Source organism: Maylandia zebra, linkage group LG23, assembly GCF_041146795.1.
Source record: "Maylandia zebra isolate NMK-2024a linkage group LG23, Mzebra_GT3a, whole genome shotgun sequence".
Lineage (NCBI taxonomy): Eukaryota > Metazoa > Chordata > Actinopteri > Cichliformes > Cichlidae > Maylandia > Maylandia zebra.
The window spans coordinates 9,342,693-9,356,059 of NC_135188.1; the positions used below are offsets into that span (position 1 = coordinate 9,342,693).

The window sequence follows — 13,367 nt, forward strand, 5'->3', positions numbered from 1 at the left end:
AGACTCAATAACCAGCTACATTAAAAACTAGACCATTTTATCTCTGGCTTGGTTGCTTACCGGACTTATATTTTTCAGGTTCAGTAACTGGTCATGCAATGTAAACCATAAGGTGCCAAATCCATCCCAGTATGTTCGATGACCAGGGGGAAAATTCAAAAGACTACATTGTTCCCCATCTCCAAAACATATGGGTTAGGCAAAAAGCTGTCACAACATACGGCCTCTCAGCAAGAACCAACAATCTACATCTGGTCCACTGCGCAACCTTGCATTGTGCAATATTATTGTAGAACTGAATCAGTTTGGATTTTTCTACTGTATCTGCAGGAAGCTTTGTGTTGCGAGATGTTGGAATGGATGATATCATGAGACTGGTTTTCAGAACTCTTAATTTTGTTCGAGCCAAAGGTCTGAATCATTGTCACTTTTACGGCTCTGTTTATAACTAAGACATTACTGATCACCCGCCATACCACAGATTGGTTAAGCCAAGGAGCCGTGCAGATGCATTTCTTTTATTCACAACAATAGCGTTTCTTTGCGATGACAGTAGAATGACTGAACGTGGAAAAACTGAAACTTACAGTTGAAAATGGACTTATTTTTCTTAAGACGTCTCATGTTTCGTAAACGGATGCTTCACTGATTGTTAATGTTTTCAGAATTTACTCAAGCTTCTCTACACAGAAAGAAAGAAAAAAATGATTTAAAAAATGTTATAATTCACTGGTTTTACTGATCCAGCCCATTTGGAATTAAATTGGGGAGTATGTGGCTCATAAACTAAAGACAGTTTGACATCCTTGTCTTAAGTTGTGGTTTCAGTATTATCCATTGTTGAAGTCACATGAAAATCCCCCAAATCCGGAGGAATTTCAGAGTTAATAACTAATTTCCTACATGTGTCCTGGCAATTTTGAAGGCCAGACTTTTTGGTCTCTAACTTGTTTGCTTTCAATGATTCTAGTTTCAGGTTCTGGGTGCTGTCGTGCTGCCAGACTTTGTTTTTCAGGCTTTAGTAACAGAACTTGCTGGCAAGCATCTTAATCATGGTTGATTTCTGAGAAATCCATTGGTGATGGCCTATATTCTCCTTATTGGGCTTTAACACTGTGAGGTCTGAATCATACCTAGATGACTGTAACCCTATCCTGTTTTTAATTGTTCTTTGGAGAACAGTAAAAATAAAATGTTTCAATACCTTGATGAGTTAGACCTCAGAGGCTTTAGGCTTTAAACAGTTACGCCAATATCCTTGTTTTTCAAAAGATAAAATTAAATAAAGATGAAGTTTTCCAAAACAGAGGAAATCTGGCAAAGGAGTCAGTTCTGGCTCTTTGCACTAGCACTGATAGTCCAGTAGTTCCCCTGAGGTCTTACAGTTTACATTCATTAATAAAAGCTGCCATGGTAGGTCTTTAGAAGATCACTGTCTTCTTTTGTGTGTATTGTTGTTATGTCGCATGTGAGGGAAAGGTGAAATTTGTGAGTGGAGCGGGACACAAATATTTCTGTGTGCATGCTCACAGACAGAACTGTGTATGTACAGAATGGGACTCACCGCACAGTTTAAAGCAAAGGCTGAATAAACAGGAATTGCATCAGACTGAACTGACTGGACCCAGCTGCTGCTTCAGATCAGATATGCAGTGATGCAGTGTATGTGTGTGTGTGTGTGTGTGTGTGTGTGTGTGTGTGTGTGTGTGTGTGTGTGTGTGTGTGTGTGTGTGTGATCTTTATAAGGTCTGTGATGGCTAGAAGAAAAACTAAACATTAAAGTTAAAAAACAAAAATCCACCTTCTTCTTGTTTGTTTCCCTCAGCAGCTGAGGACTCATCCAGTAATGGCATGTCTGGTGATAGCTCAGGGTTTGAGGATGCATCAGCCTTCCCTCCTCCTCCCCCACCCACCGAGATCAGCCTCCTGGAGCTGCCACCCAAGACGCTGCCTCAGCCCAGCGCTGAGACTCTCCAGATCAAGGAGCTGGAGATCTGGCCCAGTGTGTCAGCTATGCCTCCAGTACAGATGAGCACAGAGATGGAGGACAAAGGGAAAGAATCTGTGCAAAATGGCCAAGCCCTGCATCCACCATCACCTCCAAGCCTTCCTAAAGAGACCACACTACCGCCCCCACCGCCACCTCTGCCACAGTCTGATCCCACAACAGATATCTCTATGCCAGTTCAAAGTCCAGCCCCTGTGATACCAGATTCATGCCCAGCACCAGGCAAGCTGTCTCCATCCCCTGGGAAAGACGGGCCTCCGCTGCCTACCAAACCTAAACCAAAGCTGTAAGTATCGGTCCTGTCCACATGTGTTTGTGCCTACGGTGTATGCTACTCAGCAGCAAGGGGCTTGCTGGAGGGAGGGAGACAGACTTGGATGATCGTCTGAGGTGTGGTGGGAATGATAGTGTTGAGTCTCGGTTTTGTCAGGAGGGTTAAAGGGGGACTCCCGGGCCTTTTCAGAACAAAAGCATTCCTCTGCCTTTATGTGTGGCATCGTGTGTGCCAGGGTGAGTCTGGGAGCTGCTGTCTGTCTGTGCCTGTAAACAGATCAGAGTGGCATTTGCTGGATGGCTCTTATTGTTTCTGTCTGACCTCGCACTGCACGCCCAGCCCAGGACAGAGTATAGTGTTTTTTCCTGAGCACCTTTCTGACAGCTCTGTAGGGATCAGGTAGGATGTCATGGTTATTAGATAAGGGCTGGACAGGGTATGGCTTTATTTTCAAAAGTCCTGTGTTTTGTCTGCAGTTAACAAGCCTTTTGTGCATGGGTTTTACCCACCTAGCAGATGCATTTCTTTTTTGGACATGTAACAAAACTCCACCTTTGTCCTAAAAGCAGGGAAGCTGTGGTTAGCACTCCCTTCATGCTTCCAGGGTGCCACACTGGTATTGTTTCATATTCACATTAGAGTTATCCTAATGAAATTATTTTAAAGATGGCAGTTTGGTCCACTGAACTTAACAAATATTGGACTTTAATTAGACTTTACACAGACACCGATGATTCTTAAAGGCTGAATGAAACATATACTGGTAATCCACTGGGTTTCCTATATCACCATAGTGATCCTTCTGCCCCGGATCTCCCAGGCTAGCCTGCAGATGCATTGAATTGGTTCCAAATTTCAGAAAGACACTAGTGAAATCCAGTTAATGACCTAAATGATCCTTGAATTATCATGTACTGGAACTTTAAAACTGAAAGGTTTAACTGAAATTATGTATGGTTGTCAAGGAAGGTACTACACCAAGCAAGCAAGCAATTTATTTATATAGAACTTTCAAAACAACTCTCAGCTGAAAACAAAGTGCTGTACACATGACATAACAAATAACAAAGTGAAATAGTATATGCAAAAAACCAAAAAAAAACAAACTTAAATTGCTTGACCTTCTTCTGTTTAATGGATAGATGCTGTACAGCCAGAACTTTGGTTTTACCGAAAAGTGCCCTCACAATGGTCTTTAGTTTTATTTGACCTGCAATATTTCATCTTTTTAGTTCTGGTAAAAGTTAAGGGGAAATGTGGTGAACAACACCAACAGATGTGAATGAAATTCAGCCTCTTGTAAGATAAACGGCCAAAAGCAGTTCTCAATTTTGAGATGAGACATTGAAGATACTACCAATGAAAACCATTGGTTGACATACATATGCAGTTCGGTAAATACATTGTTGGGTCTCGGACTGGATGTCCACTATATGCCAACTGTTAGCCACAAGGTGATTTGCAACAAACAAATATATATATATAAATATAAATAAAACAGTTAATTTGGTATATGAAAACCACAGCAGATGGTTAAGTGTGGCATTGATGTGGCTTATGTCTGTCTGCATGTGGTCTACAGTTTGATTACAGTGCAGTAAAGCTTGATTCCTGCATTGCACAGTCCAGTTTCACTGCATGTGTGCTGGATTTGATACCTGCTCCTATCTGGTGTTCATGTAAATGTTATGACTTGTTAATTCTGTGCTTCCAGAGCTGAGAGTATAGTGGAGGAGGCAGAAAATTACAGGTAAATATGACTATGAGGACGATGCTGTAGAGCTGTGCCACATGTTCTGTAGACCTTGTAAATTTAACTATGAAAGAGGCAAAGCGATAGTAGACACACAAGAAATCAAACTCATTAAAACTTCACATCAGCAAGTCAGACAGTCCCAGAAAAGCCACGAAATGATGTTACAAACCTACAGAAAGACATCCAATAAAACCAAAACGAGTTGAGTAGTTTCAAAAAACTTTACCATTTATTATCAACAAAGAAAAAACAGAAGTCCGAACAATCAGCAAAATATTACCACTGAATTGCAAAAGGCTAAAGGGCCTTACAACCCTTTGATGGAAGCCTCACAGACCATCCCACTAAGGGTTATAAGATCTGGTGTTATCCCTCCAACCTAAACACACATCAAAACTAATCCCAGGGTAAAAAAAAAAAAAAAGCCCCCAAAATAGCACCACTGGACTCATAAAGACCCAGAAAGAAGCCAAAAATCATAGGGCTAAATCATTCTAACATCAACCACTGCTACAGGGACAAGAGCAAGTTAGTTGTAAGCTAACTGGTTGTTGTCCAAAATGGTTCAAACCTTGATGGGAACAGAAGATCCTGTTAAATGATTCATATTGAATTTTAGGTTTTGATTATAACGGGCATTACATTCCATTTAAATTTCTTTCCTAAACGAATATGAGATTAATATTATAGATACCAATGACAATGATACTGACTTTAGCTTCCAAATCTAATTTGTATAACATAATGTACAGCAACTTCGTGTACGAGGGTTACATTTCTAACAAATGTGTGGGATTTATTCAACTAGCAGCATATCAGCAAAGTTGGTTCTCTGTGAGTTTTTCCACAATAACATCACAAGTACGCCACTAGAAACAATCAATTCCCAACTGTGAGGCAGTGTAAGCCACCCCTCTCCTGCCCTCTCCCCTTTAAAATCTGTAATTACACAGTAAAACCAGCAGCCATGCCATTAGCCAAAGGTCATCTTTCTGCCAGACCGTTTCCTCAAATGGCCTCTATAAACAGAGGTTGACCACTCTCAGCTTAAAGCACCCAGGGCTTTTCATTCAGTTCATCCGGTCCTGTTTGTTCAGTGTCCATGTAGTCTGAGATACTCTGCAATATTCTGCAATGCAGCAACTTTAAAAAGTAATCCCACTTTGCTGCTTTAATTACTTTTGGGTTTGTTTTTTACAGAAGGTTTTTTTTACATAAGACTTTCCAACAAACCACTTTGTTAGCAGACAGACACAGTGTGGAAACTCTTACACTAACGTCTTGTATATTTAAAATAAGGTTTTTATCGTGAAATAGCTTTTGTTTTATTGTATGTACACAAAGGCAGTGAGGATCAGTGTGGATTGAGTTTAATTATCAGAGTGAGCAGTTTAGTTAGCTTAAAGGATAAGTGTCTAGACTTACTTGCTTTCATGCTACGTCATTAGCTTTCTGGAGTTATGTGCATTTAAGCTTTTACTACTGAAAGTCGTGCATGCAAATAGCTCCCAAAAATGCAGTGTTTTCACAGCACTGGCTATTATCGAGCAGAGAACAGCTGCTAGATAATCGCAAATCGCTAGTGTTTATTTCAAATGAAAAGAGCATATTCATAAATCTAAAATAAAACGTTCTAAATCACAGGAACAACATACTGGAAGCCTGTGTAAGGGATGACTTTTGCTTTAATAATACTGGGCTGATGAGATGTAGGAAGTCGCTGTGTGACTTGGCAGGCAGGCGGGATTGCAGGAGACCCGAGCTGTGAAAACAGACCTGCTGTTTCTCTCTGCTGAAGGAACAGCGAGCTGGGTTGGTAGGCATTTGGGTTTGATGTCCGGTGTTGATGCCAGACATCAGCATTAAGAATTATAGGAAATTCTCAGGGGAGAGGCCCAGATTGTCTGGGTAGATCTGAACCAAGGTTCGTGTTTGAATGGAAAGCAAAGTTCTTTACCACAAGGCAGTGAAGTGATGGATAGCAAGCTAGAAACACTATCTCACTGCATCTGGAATTCAGCTTTTTTACATCTAACGTTACTACACAATGACATGAATTATGGCTGATTTATGTGCTTTAGTACTTAGTGAATTTGATGGATGTGATATTTTCAGACTACTGCAAGCAGGATAAAAGAACAAGCAACAAACATGTACGGATAGTTTTTTGTTTGTCTTTTTATAAACTGTTTTAAGGATTAAGCATACAATGTAAAAATGTTTAGTTAATGTGACCTTTTGCTTCAAGCACATTTGTTATTTAAGGCAACCCAAAGTTCTCTTGGCATTGGAGCTCATTTGATTGTGTGTGCTTGTCTGGGAAATAAACCATAGTTCCCATAGCAGGCCCTTAAATATAGAGCTTAAACAGTTGAGGAATACTGCGTGCCAGTGAGACATCTGTTGCATCTAAACATATGGACATCATGGGAAGAGTTATTGTCTCACCTGTTCTGCAGGGTTTAACTGTGAACGCGTGACAACCTGTAAAGTGCTTTCATGACAGACTGGCGGAGTAACACCTTAAGCTTGTAAATCTGTGTGCTCTAATCCAGATGCGTGCACATGTATTAGCAGATGACGTGTCAGTGTTGCTGGTATCCAGGGTTGGTTTTCTTTATACGCCTACAGGTAAAGGTTCATGCTTGTCTATTGAGACACCTCATAAAAGAAAAAGTTATCGTCACACCGTGATACATGAAATCTTCGCAGAGGTTGTATTAGTTTATGAAGGCTATGTAGTCAAGCTGCACTCACAGTCCCAGCAGGTTTCAGCTATCTCACATCAGGTGATGGCTCAGCTGTTTGCCTTCTATATTTATACTTACACCTTCTGGACTTACTCCCGAAAAACATCACATTGTGCAGATTATTTTACTTTAACTTGCTCTTCATCTGCAAGCTATTTTGCAATCCAACTTCAATGTTCCTTGTCAGTACTCGGTATGAAAGGGCAGGGAGGTCCCAAAACAGAGCCATACTACTGTATATTTTACCACTGAAGAAAATACCCACATTCGTTTGACTATAATCAGTCCTGGATGGACCGAATATTCCCCATTAACTTATTTATGAATACTTATTCTTCCATAAAATATTATTCACATCTAATCAATAGTCAAAAACTAGAAGAGCAACCAAATACAAAGTTAGTATTAAACATGCTTGAAAATAAGCACACTTATGTTACTTATCCCTACCAAATCATGCTGATCGTTATGTTTCCCTTAAACCTTCTGATTTTGTTTGCTTGCTAGTTTTTCTGTGACCCAGTGGATAGAGGGAAGACTTTACTTTCAGACTTCTTTACGTCCTAAACATCTCTTTATATCAAAGACATGCTTGAGAGCTTTACATTATCTTTTTTGCTTGTGACCTTATGACCATGCAAGTGTAGTTACAAGCAAATGTGTGTTTGGCGTTGATGGTAGTATGGTCTGGAGACACCTTTGGCAAAAATCAATAGTATGATTCTCAAAGACTGATGCTAGCCAAACAGCGGTAAATTGCTGAGGGGCTGAGTTGTCATCCTCTCTCCTCACTTTGCTGTCTTAAGGGATCTGGTAAGTAACAAAGGGAAGCTGCAGTTTCGATATCTACTTTTGATGTACAAGTTATTTAACAATCTACATATGACACGACGACTTACATACTCTGAAATACTCCAAGAAAGACTCCAAGACACAGAAAGAGACACTAGAGTGCAACATTAAAAAGGTGTGACCACCACGATGTTGACCGCGATACTAAGGGCAAAGCATTATATTATAGGTTGGTACCGCATAATGTTTAGGTGGGCGTTACAACAAGCATGAGTAGCAGAGGTAACAATTATCCCCAAACCCATTCCACAGCTTAATCTCTTGTTCATAAGACCAGGCATTGGCTTTGACAGTCAAAATTGTTCTCTTGCATGGATTTTATTCCACAAACTGCTTCTTATGTACGTGCGAGCTGAACTCTCTGTACTGCTGTGGATTTGTTTTTTTATATACAGCTCTACATTATGTTCATTTTTACTCAGTATGATGAAAAACAGGCAAGCTTTGGCACTTAGCAGGACCTCAATTTAGACTTTTCTCACAACAGTGATCGTGATGTTTGTGCAGAGGTTTCAGAATGGTTCGGGCTTCGGGCTTTTTTTTTTTTTTTTTTTTTTTTTTTTGTGGGTTTGTTAAAGAAATGCTGTAATAATGAATGGTTGACTGTATAATGTGCAGTGCGTGTGTGGCTAGTGCAAAGCCTGAGGGCGAAAGAAAGAGGAACACGAGTTGTGTATTTGATTTTAAACAGACCAAAGACTTACTGTACATGGAGTAAGCAGTGACAGCACCTGATTATAAAGAGTCTTGAACTGATATTTTAAGTGCAAGCAGAAGTGGCCTGGATAATGAAAGCAGGGGTCAATCAATCTGGAAAGGGGAGGAAGTGGAAAATTTGAATGGAATTACACAGATGACAGTATGTAAAAAGTTTCCCTTATGAAGAAAGTAGATCAATACAGGCTGTAAAAAGGCATGACCTAACGCATGCACGCACACACACACACACACACACACACGATCATTGCTTATCATGGTTATATTAATAAGATTTATTTTTGGATAACAGAAGTCTGAAAAATTCTAATCAGATCATGTCATTATTCTAAAATTCCAATTACAGTCAAATACTTTTCAACCCTAACACAGACACACACACACAGACAAAGGGTGGGTGGTCCCAAACACCATGAATATCACAAGAAAAAACAGCTGAAAAATGAAGGCAACATTAATTAAACCTCCTTAAGACTAACAAGAATGTTCTGTACAGTTCACTTGAGTATACTTCAACAGGAATTCTAGTGACTAGTTTTACTAAGCACCAGCCTCCAGGGTTTAAAAATGTAGCAAGAAAAGGAGTGCCAAAAACTGCAACTCCTCTAATGGCCAGTTGAAGCAATCCTCACAGACTCGCACGTTCAAAATGCTTAACTATGAAGCATGTTTTCAAGGCTGATACAGTAAAAGGTTTTAGCCTCTGTGGATATTTCGCTATGCATTTAAATTCTAAAGGAGGTGAACTTTTTAGTTATATATAAATACTTGTAAAGCTTAAAGTTAGGAGTGTGGCAGCATTTCCTCAGGCATAGACAGTATGAAAGATATGACATCACCAGTTGGTTTCTGAAGTCCTGTTTTGAAGCCATCTTGGTGTGTCATAGTTGGATGTAACAAACAAGGAAACCATGTGATTATCAAAGCAGACCCTAGATAATCCTTCTTTCTCATAATGAAACCAGTTTCTCATAGACTACTATTGAGGTTTTGCAAACGCATGATCACTGATCATCTGACCCTGATTTGTTTTGGACATTTTGGACATGTGATCAAGTCAATAAGTCCCCAATCACACAGGCATAGAGATCCGTCCATGGCCATCTTACAGGCACTGGTTGTGAAGGAAAAATTACCATTCTCCAACAGGTTGTAAGTGGTTAGTGGAGGTTTGATTGCCTTCACTAGGAAAATGATTGCTAAAGCCCAAGTCCATTGCCCAGCTGGTAGTTAGCGAGTGTTTACAAGCAGTCATGAAAAACTACACGCAACTGTGGCAGTCTGCTAGCAACCAAAGCAATCACTAGGAGGTTTTTGGTACAGCAACTTCTTTGTGAATCAATTTCACCCAGCAAGAGCCATGAACCACTGACAGCCAATCAGGGAATACACATTTTTTTTCAAGTAACCGGTGGTCGTAACAGAGATGAGCAGTAACGCGTTTACTGTAATCCGATTACTTTTTTCAAGTAACAAGTAAAGTAAGGGATTACTATTGCAAAAACGGTAATTAGATTACCGTTACTTTCCCGTAAGCACGCTGCGTTACTAAAACTGTGATTTTCTTTTTTTTCTTTTTTTTTTTCTTTTTTTTTTTTTTTTGCGAGAATGTCTCGTGACAGTGATGTAAGCGAGTGCGACGTTTGTGGCAGCAGCTGTGTGCAGATTAACAGTGGATAATATATCGAGTTCTGGAGAGAGTATGAGCGTGCAGCGTTTAAAGCGTGGAAGTACTGACCTTATTTTGAGTTTGATTCCATAAAAAGTGACAAAAACATTAGCGTCCGTTGTGCGTGGGAAGAAAACGTCTTTTTACAGTGGAAAAAAAAAACCCTAAACTTCCGAGCAAGCACCGAGTGCGCAACGACGTAATGGGAAATTCACAGAGAAACTCGCGGAACTGACCGCTGCAGCACACCTGCACCAGGGCAAACCCCCACCTACCCAACTCCTGCTTTACAGGTGAAAATAGAGCAACAGGACCGCTGAGTCTTTGACTTTATTTATTTTCTGCTGTGTTTTACTTGCATCTATTTGAAAGAGTGAGTGTAAACACAAAAAATATTTTATTTTCTTCCAGTCAGAGAATGTTGCATATAATTAAATTTTTGCTTAATGCATAAAGTTAAAAGATTAAAACTAATAAAACAAGTTTTAAAAAGAGACTTTTTCATTTAATTACATTTTGTATGATGGATTATGCAGAAAAAGTGGAATAGGGCTGAAAGATCTATCACTTTATCACCTATTCAGGTTGTAAATCGTGTTTTTAAAAAGTAACTAAGTAACTAAGTAATTAATTACTTTTGAAAATAAGTAATCAGTAAAGTAACAGGATTACCTTTTTGAGGAAGTAATCAGTAATTAGTTACTGATTACTTTTTTCAAGTAACTTGACCAACACTGGGTTGTAACACATTCAAAATGGCGGACAACTCTCAAACAATGTGCACATCTCAATAGGACCAAAACTCTTTTTGCAATTACAAGTCTCGCCCCCCGGTGGCCATTAAAAAAAGCAGGTTTAAGGCACTTGTGTGTTAGCTTCATTTTTTAAACCTGGAGGCTACATCAGTGTTTTATACTGTGTATGGCTTTAGCCAGTTGCAGTCTCATAATACAACTTAAAGATGTTTGTGGTGTTGATGACTTTTCAAGCATTTTTAATGGATTTATTTGGCTTGCTGCTTGGTACAGACAGTAGTTTGGACTTTGGTTTGAGTATTTTTTTTATTTATTTTGGTAGGTGGTTACTTTGTACAAGACAGCAGTCATGGTGGCTACATCCATCTGTTCTATACCGTCTATAGAACAACTTTAGGTACTCAGTTTCGTTCATTATCCTTCTGAAACAAACAAACAAAAAAAGGCACCTCAAAATGCAGACATTACATACATGTTATCAACAGAGTGCTTACAGGACATGCTTACATACTGCAGTAATAGAATTTTACTATAGAATTCTATAGTTATAAAATTAGAATGGACTAATATACTTTAATGCAGCCCGTATTTCTTGCCGATAGACTAAAAAGTATACGAAGGTCAATGTCCACTGAAATAATTATCATACCTCTGAGATTAAATGACTTCCGTAGTTGCGCCAAACCGCTATAACCCCAGTGAGGTTGTTGCCAGGGAAACAGGGTATAAACCAAAGACACAAACAAACGTCTCTTCAGTAGTCCTCATTAGTCTCTCACTAAACTGACTCAGAAACACACACAGAATAAACTTGTGTCACAACAGGTCGTCATTGACTCTTTATGCATTTGTTCATTTTAAAAACCTCACTCTTCTCACTTTAAACCAGGATTCACATTCTGTCCGTGCTGCATTGCTGAGCAAGGAGCTAGGGCTGCCAGGATATGTCGCATATCTGTGCTGTGACTCAGAGCTTCCTCTCAGCAGTGTGTTTGTGTTTACGAGGTGCAAGTCATGAACTCTCTAATGAAGTATTAACAATCACTTTCTTGTCAAGGTGTTGCTTGTGGTTTATGGAAAGTGGTGGAAACATTTATGTTAAAGAACCACATATGGTACTAGCTGCACATCTTTGCTTGTGGTTCTTGTGGTTCTTCGTCATCAAACATCTAAAGCACTGACCAGATAAAAAGCAGTAACTCACAAGCTGGGGTACTTCTGCAGTGGTCAGTGGGTATGTGTCAAAATTAGTTCAGCTAAACTGAAGAAAATCAAAAGTTACAATTTAATTTACTGTAAGATTGTGTGGACCTGCAAAATTAACAGGCACACAGTAGAAAATAGAAAGGAAAATTAATAATTAATACATAAATATAATGGGCAAAAGTAAATAAAATTAATAAAATAGTTTACCGAGTGCATCAACTAATTTACATTTTATAATTATGTAAATTTAGACACTCTTAGCTAATGAAATCATTTTGTAACTTTAGCTAGAAAAAACTAGCTAAATTATAAACTAAAGTCAGAAATCATTAGCCAAAATTTGTGATAAACCAATTAAATTGCTAACTTAACATCTTGAATAAGTAATGTGCAGTAATGGCGTACAACATCTAAACATGAATAAACTGTCTTCCTTCTCTCACCCCAACCGATCGCAGTAATTGGCCACGCCCCTCCCTGAGTCTGGTTCTGCCGAGGTTTCTTACTGTTAAAAGGGAGTTTTTCCTTCCCACTGTCACCAAAGTGCTTGCTCATGAGGGTTCATATGATTGTTGGGTTTTTTCTCTGTATATATTATTGTAGGGTCTACCTTACAACATAAAGTGCCTTGAGGTGACTGTTGTTGTGATTTGGAGCTATATAAATAAAACTGAATTGAATAAACAAGTTGAAATAATGAGCTAAAATTCTAGCGTGGCTAGAAATGTTAACATATCTAAAAGCACAGTAGAACAAATACCTGTTAACTAAACATACTAGATTTTAAAAAGATAAAATTCATATTAAAAACTGGAAAGTGGCTAAAAGTATGGCTAACTGCTAAAACTGTTAGCTAAAAGTTTAAATAAACACAACAAAATGTTAGCTAAACATCCTAGATAAAGAGTTGTTAAAAAATGATTTGCCAAAAGTGAATCTGTTTTCTACCTCATCTGAGGTGATTAGAGCTTTGCAATCCATAGTGTACCGAGAAAATATTCCAAGAAAATATTGTACACGTTTTTCTGTTCTGTCATCCAATTTTGCTGAGTTTGTGTGAAAGTTAGCCTCAGTTACCTGTTGTTAGCTGCCTGCAGACCTTTTAATGAGTGGTTATTTAAGCTGCTGTTGCCTTCTTATCAGCTTGAAACAGATCTCCTCTGATCTCTTACATACACAAGGTATTTTTGCCCAGATAACTGCTACTGACACGATATATTCTTTTTTTCAAATCCCGAATCTTCCACAGGTCATCACGACCGTGTCAACAATCCTACAGTGAATGCACTGTTGTTGAGTTGCTGCCATGTGATAACCCAAGTAGATAGTAGCATTATTGAGCAACTGAACAGATATACCTAACAAAGCATCCAGCCAGTG

General features: G+C 39.0%; 1 protein-coding gene and 1 long non-coding RNA gene across 7 annotated transcripts in view; one reads left to right on the forward strand and one right to left on the reverse strand.

The window, feature by feature from the left end:
- Nucleotides 1-13,367, forward strand: part of palld (palladin, cytoskeletal associated protein) — a 67,126-nt gene that overhangs the window by 32,873 nt on the left and 20,886 nt on the right. For 4 of the 6 annotated variants that reach the window (XM_004557102.5, XM_023155629.3, XM_004557099.5 and 1 more), the window contains 2 exons: nucleotides 1,826-2,294; nucleotides 3,997-4,032. In XM_004557102.5, coding sequence (XP_004557159.3) covers nucleotides 1,826-2,294; nucleotides 3,997-4,032 — 505 coding nt within the window. The remainder of the gene's footprint in view (nucleotides 1-1,825; nucleotides 2,295-3,996; nucleotides 4,033-13,367) is intronic. The other 2 variants (XM_004557097.5, XM_004557098.6) reach the window with 2 other exon arrangements.
- Nucleotides 11,073-13,293, reverse strand: LOC143415113 (uncharacterized). Its single transcript, XR_013095729.1, has 3 exons — nucleotides 12,936-13,293; nucleotides 11,431-11,564; nucleotides 11,073-11,203 (listed from the first exon to the last, which is right to left on the reverse strand). It is a non-coding gene; the product is annotated as an uncharacterized LOC143415113 (long non-coding RNA).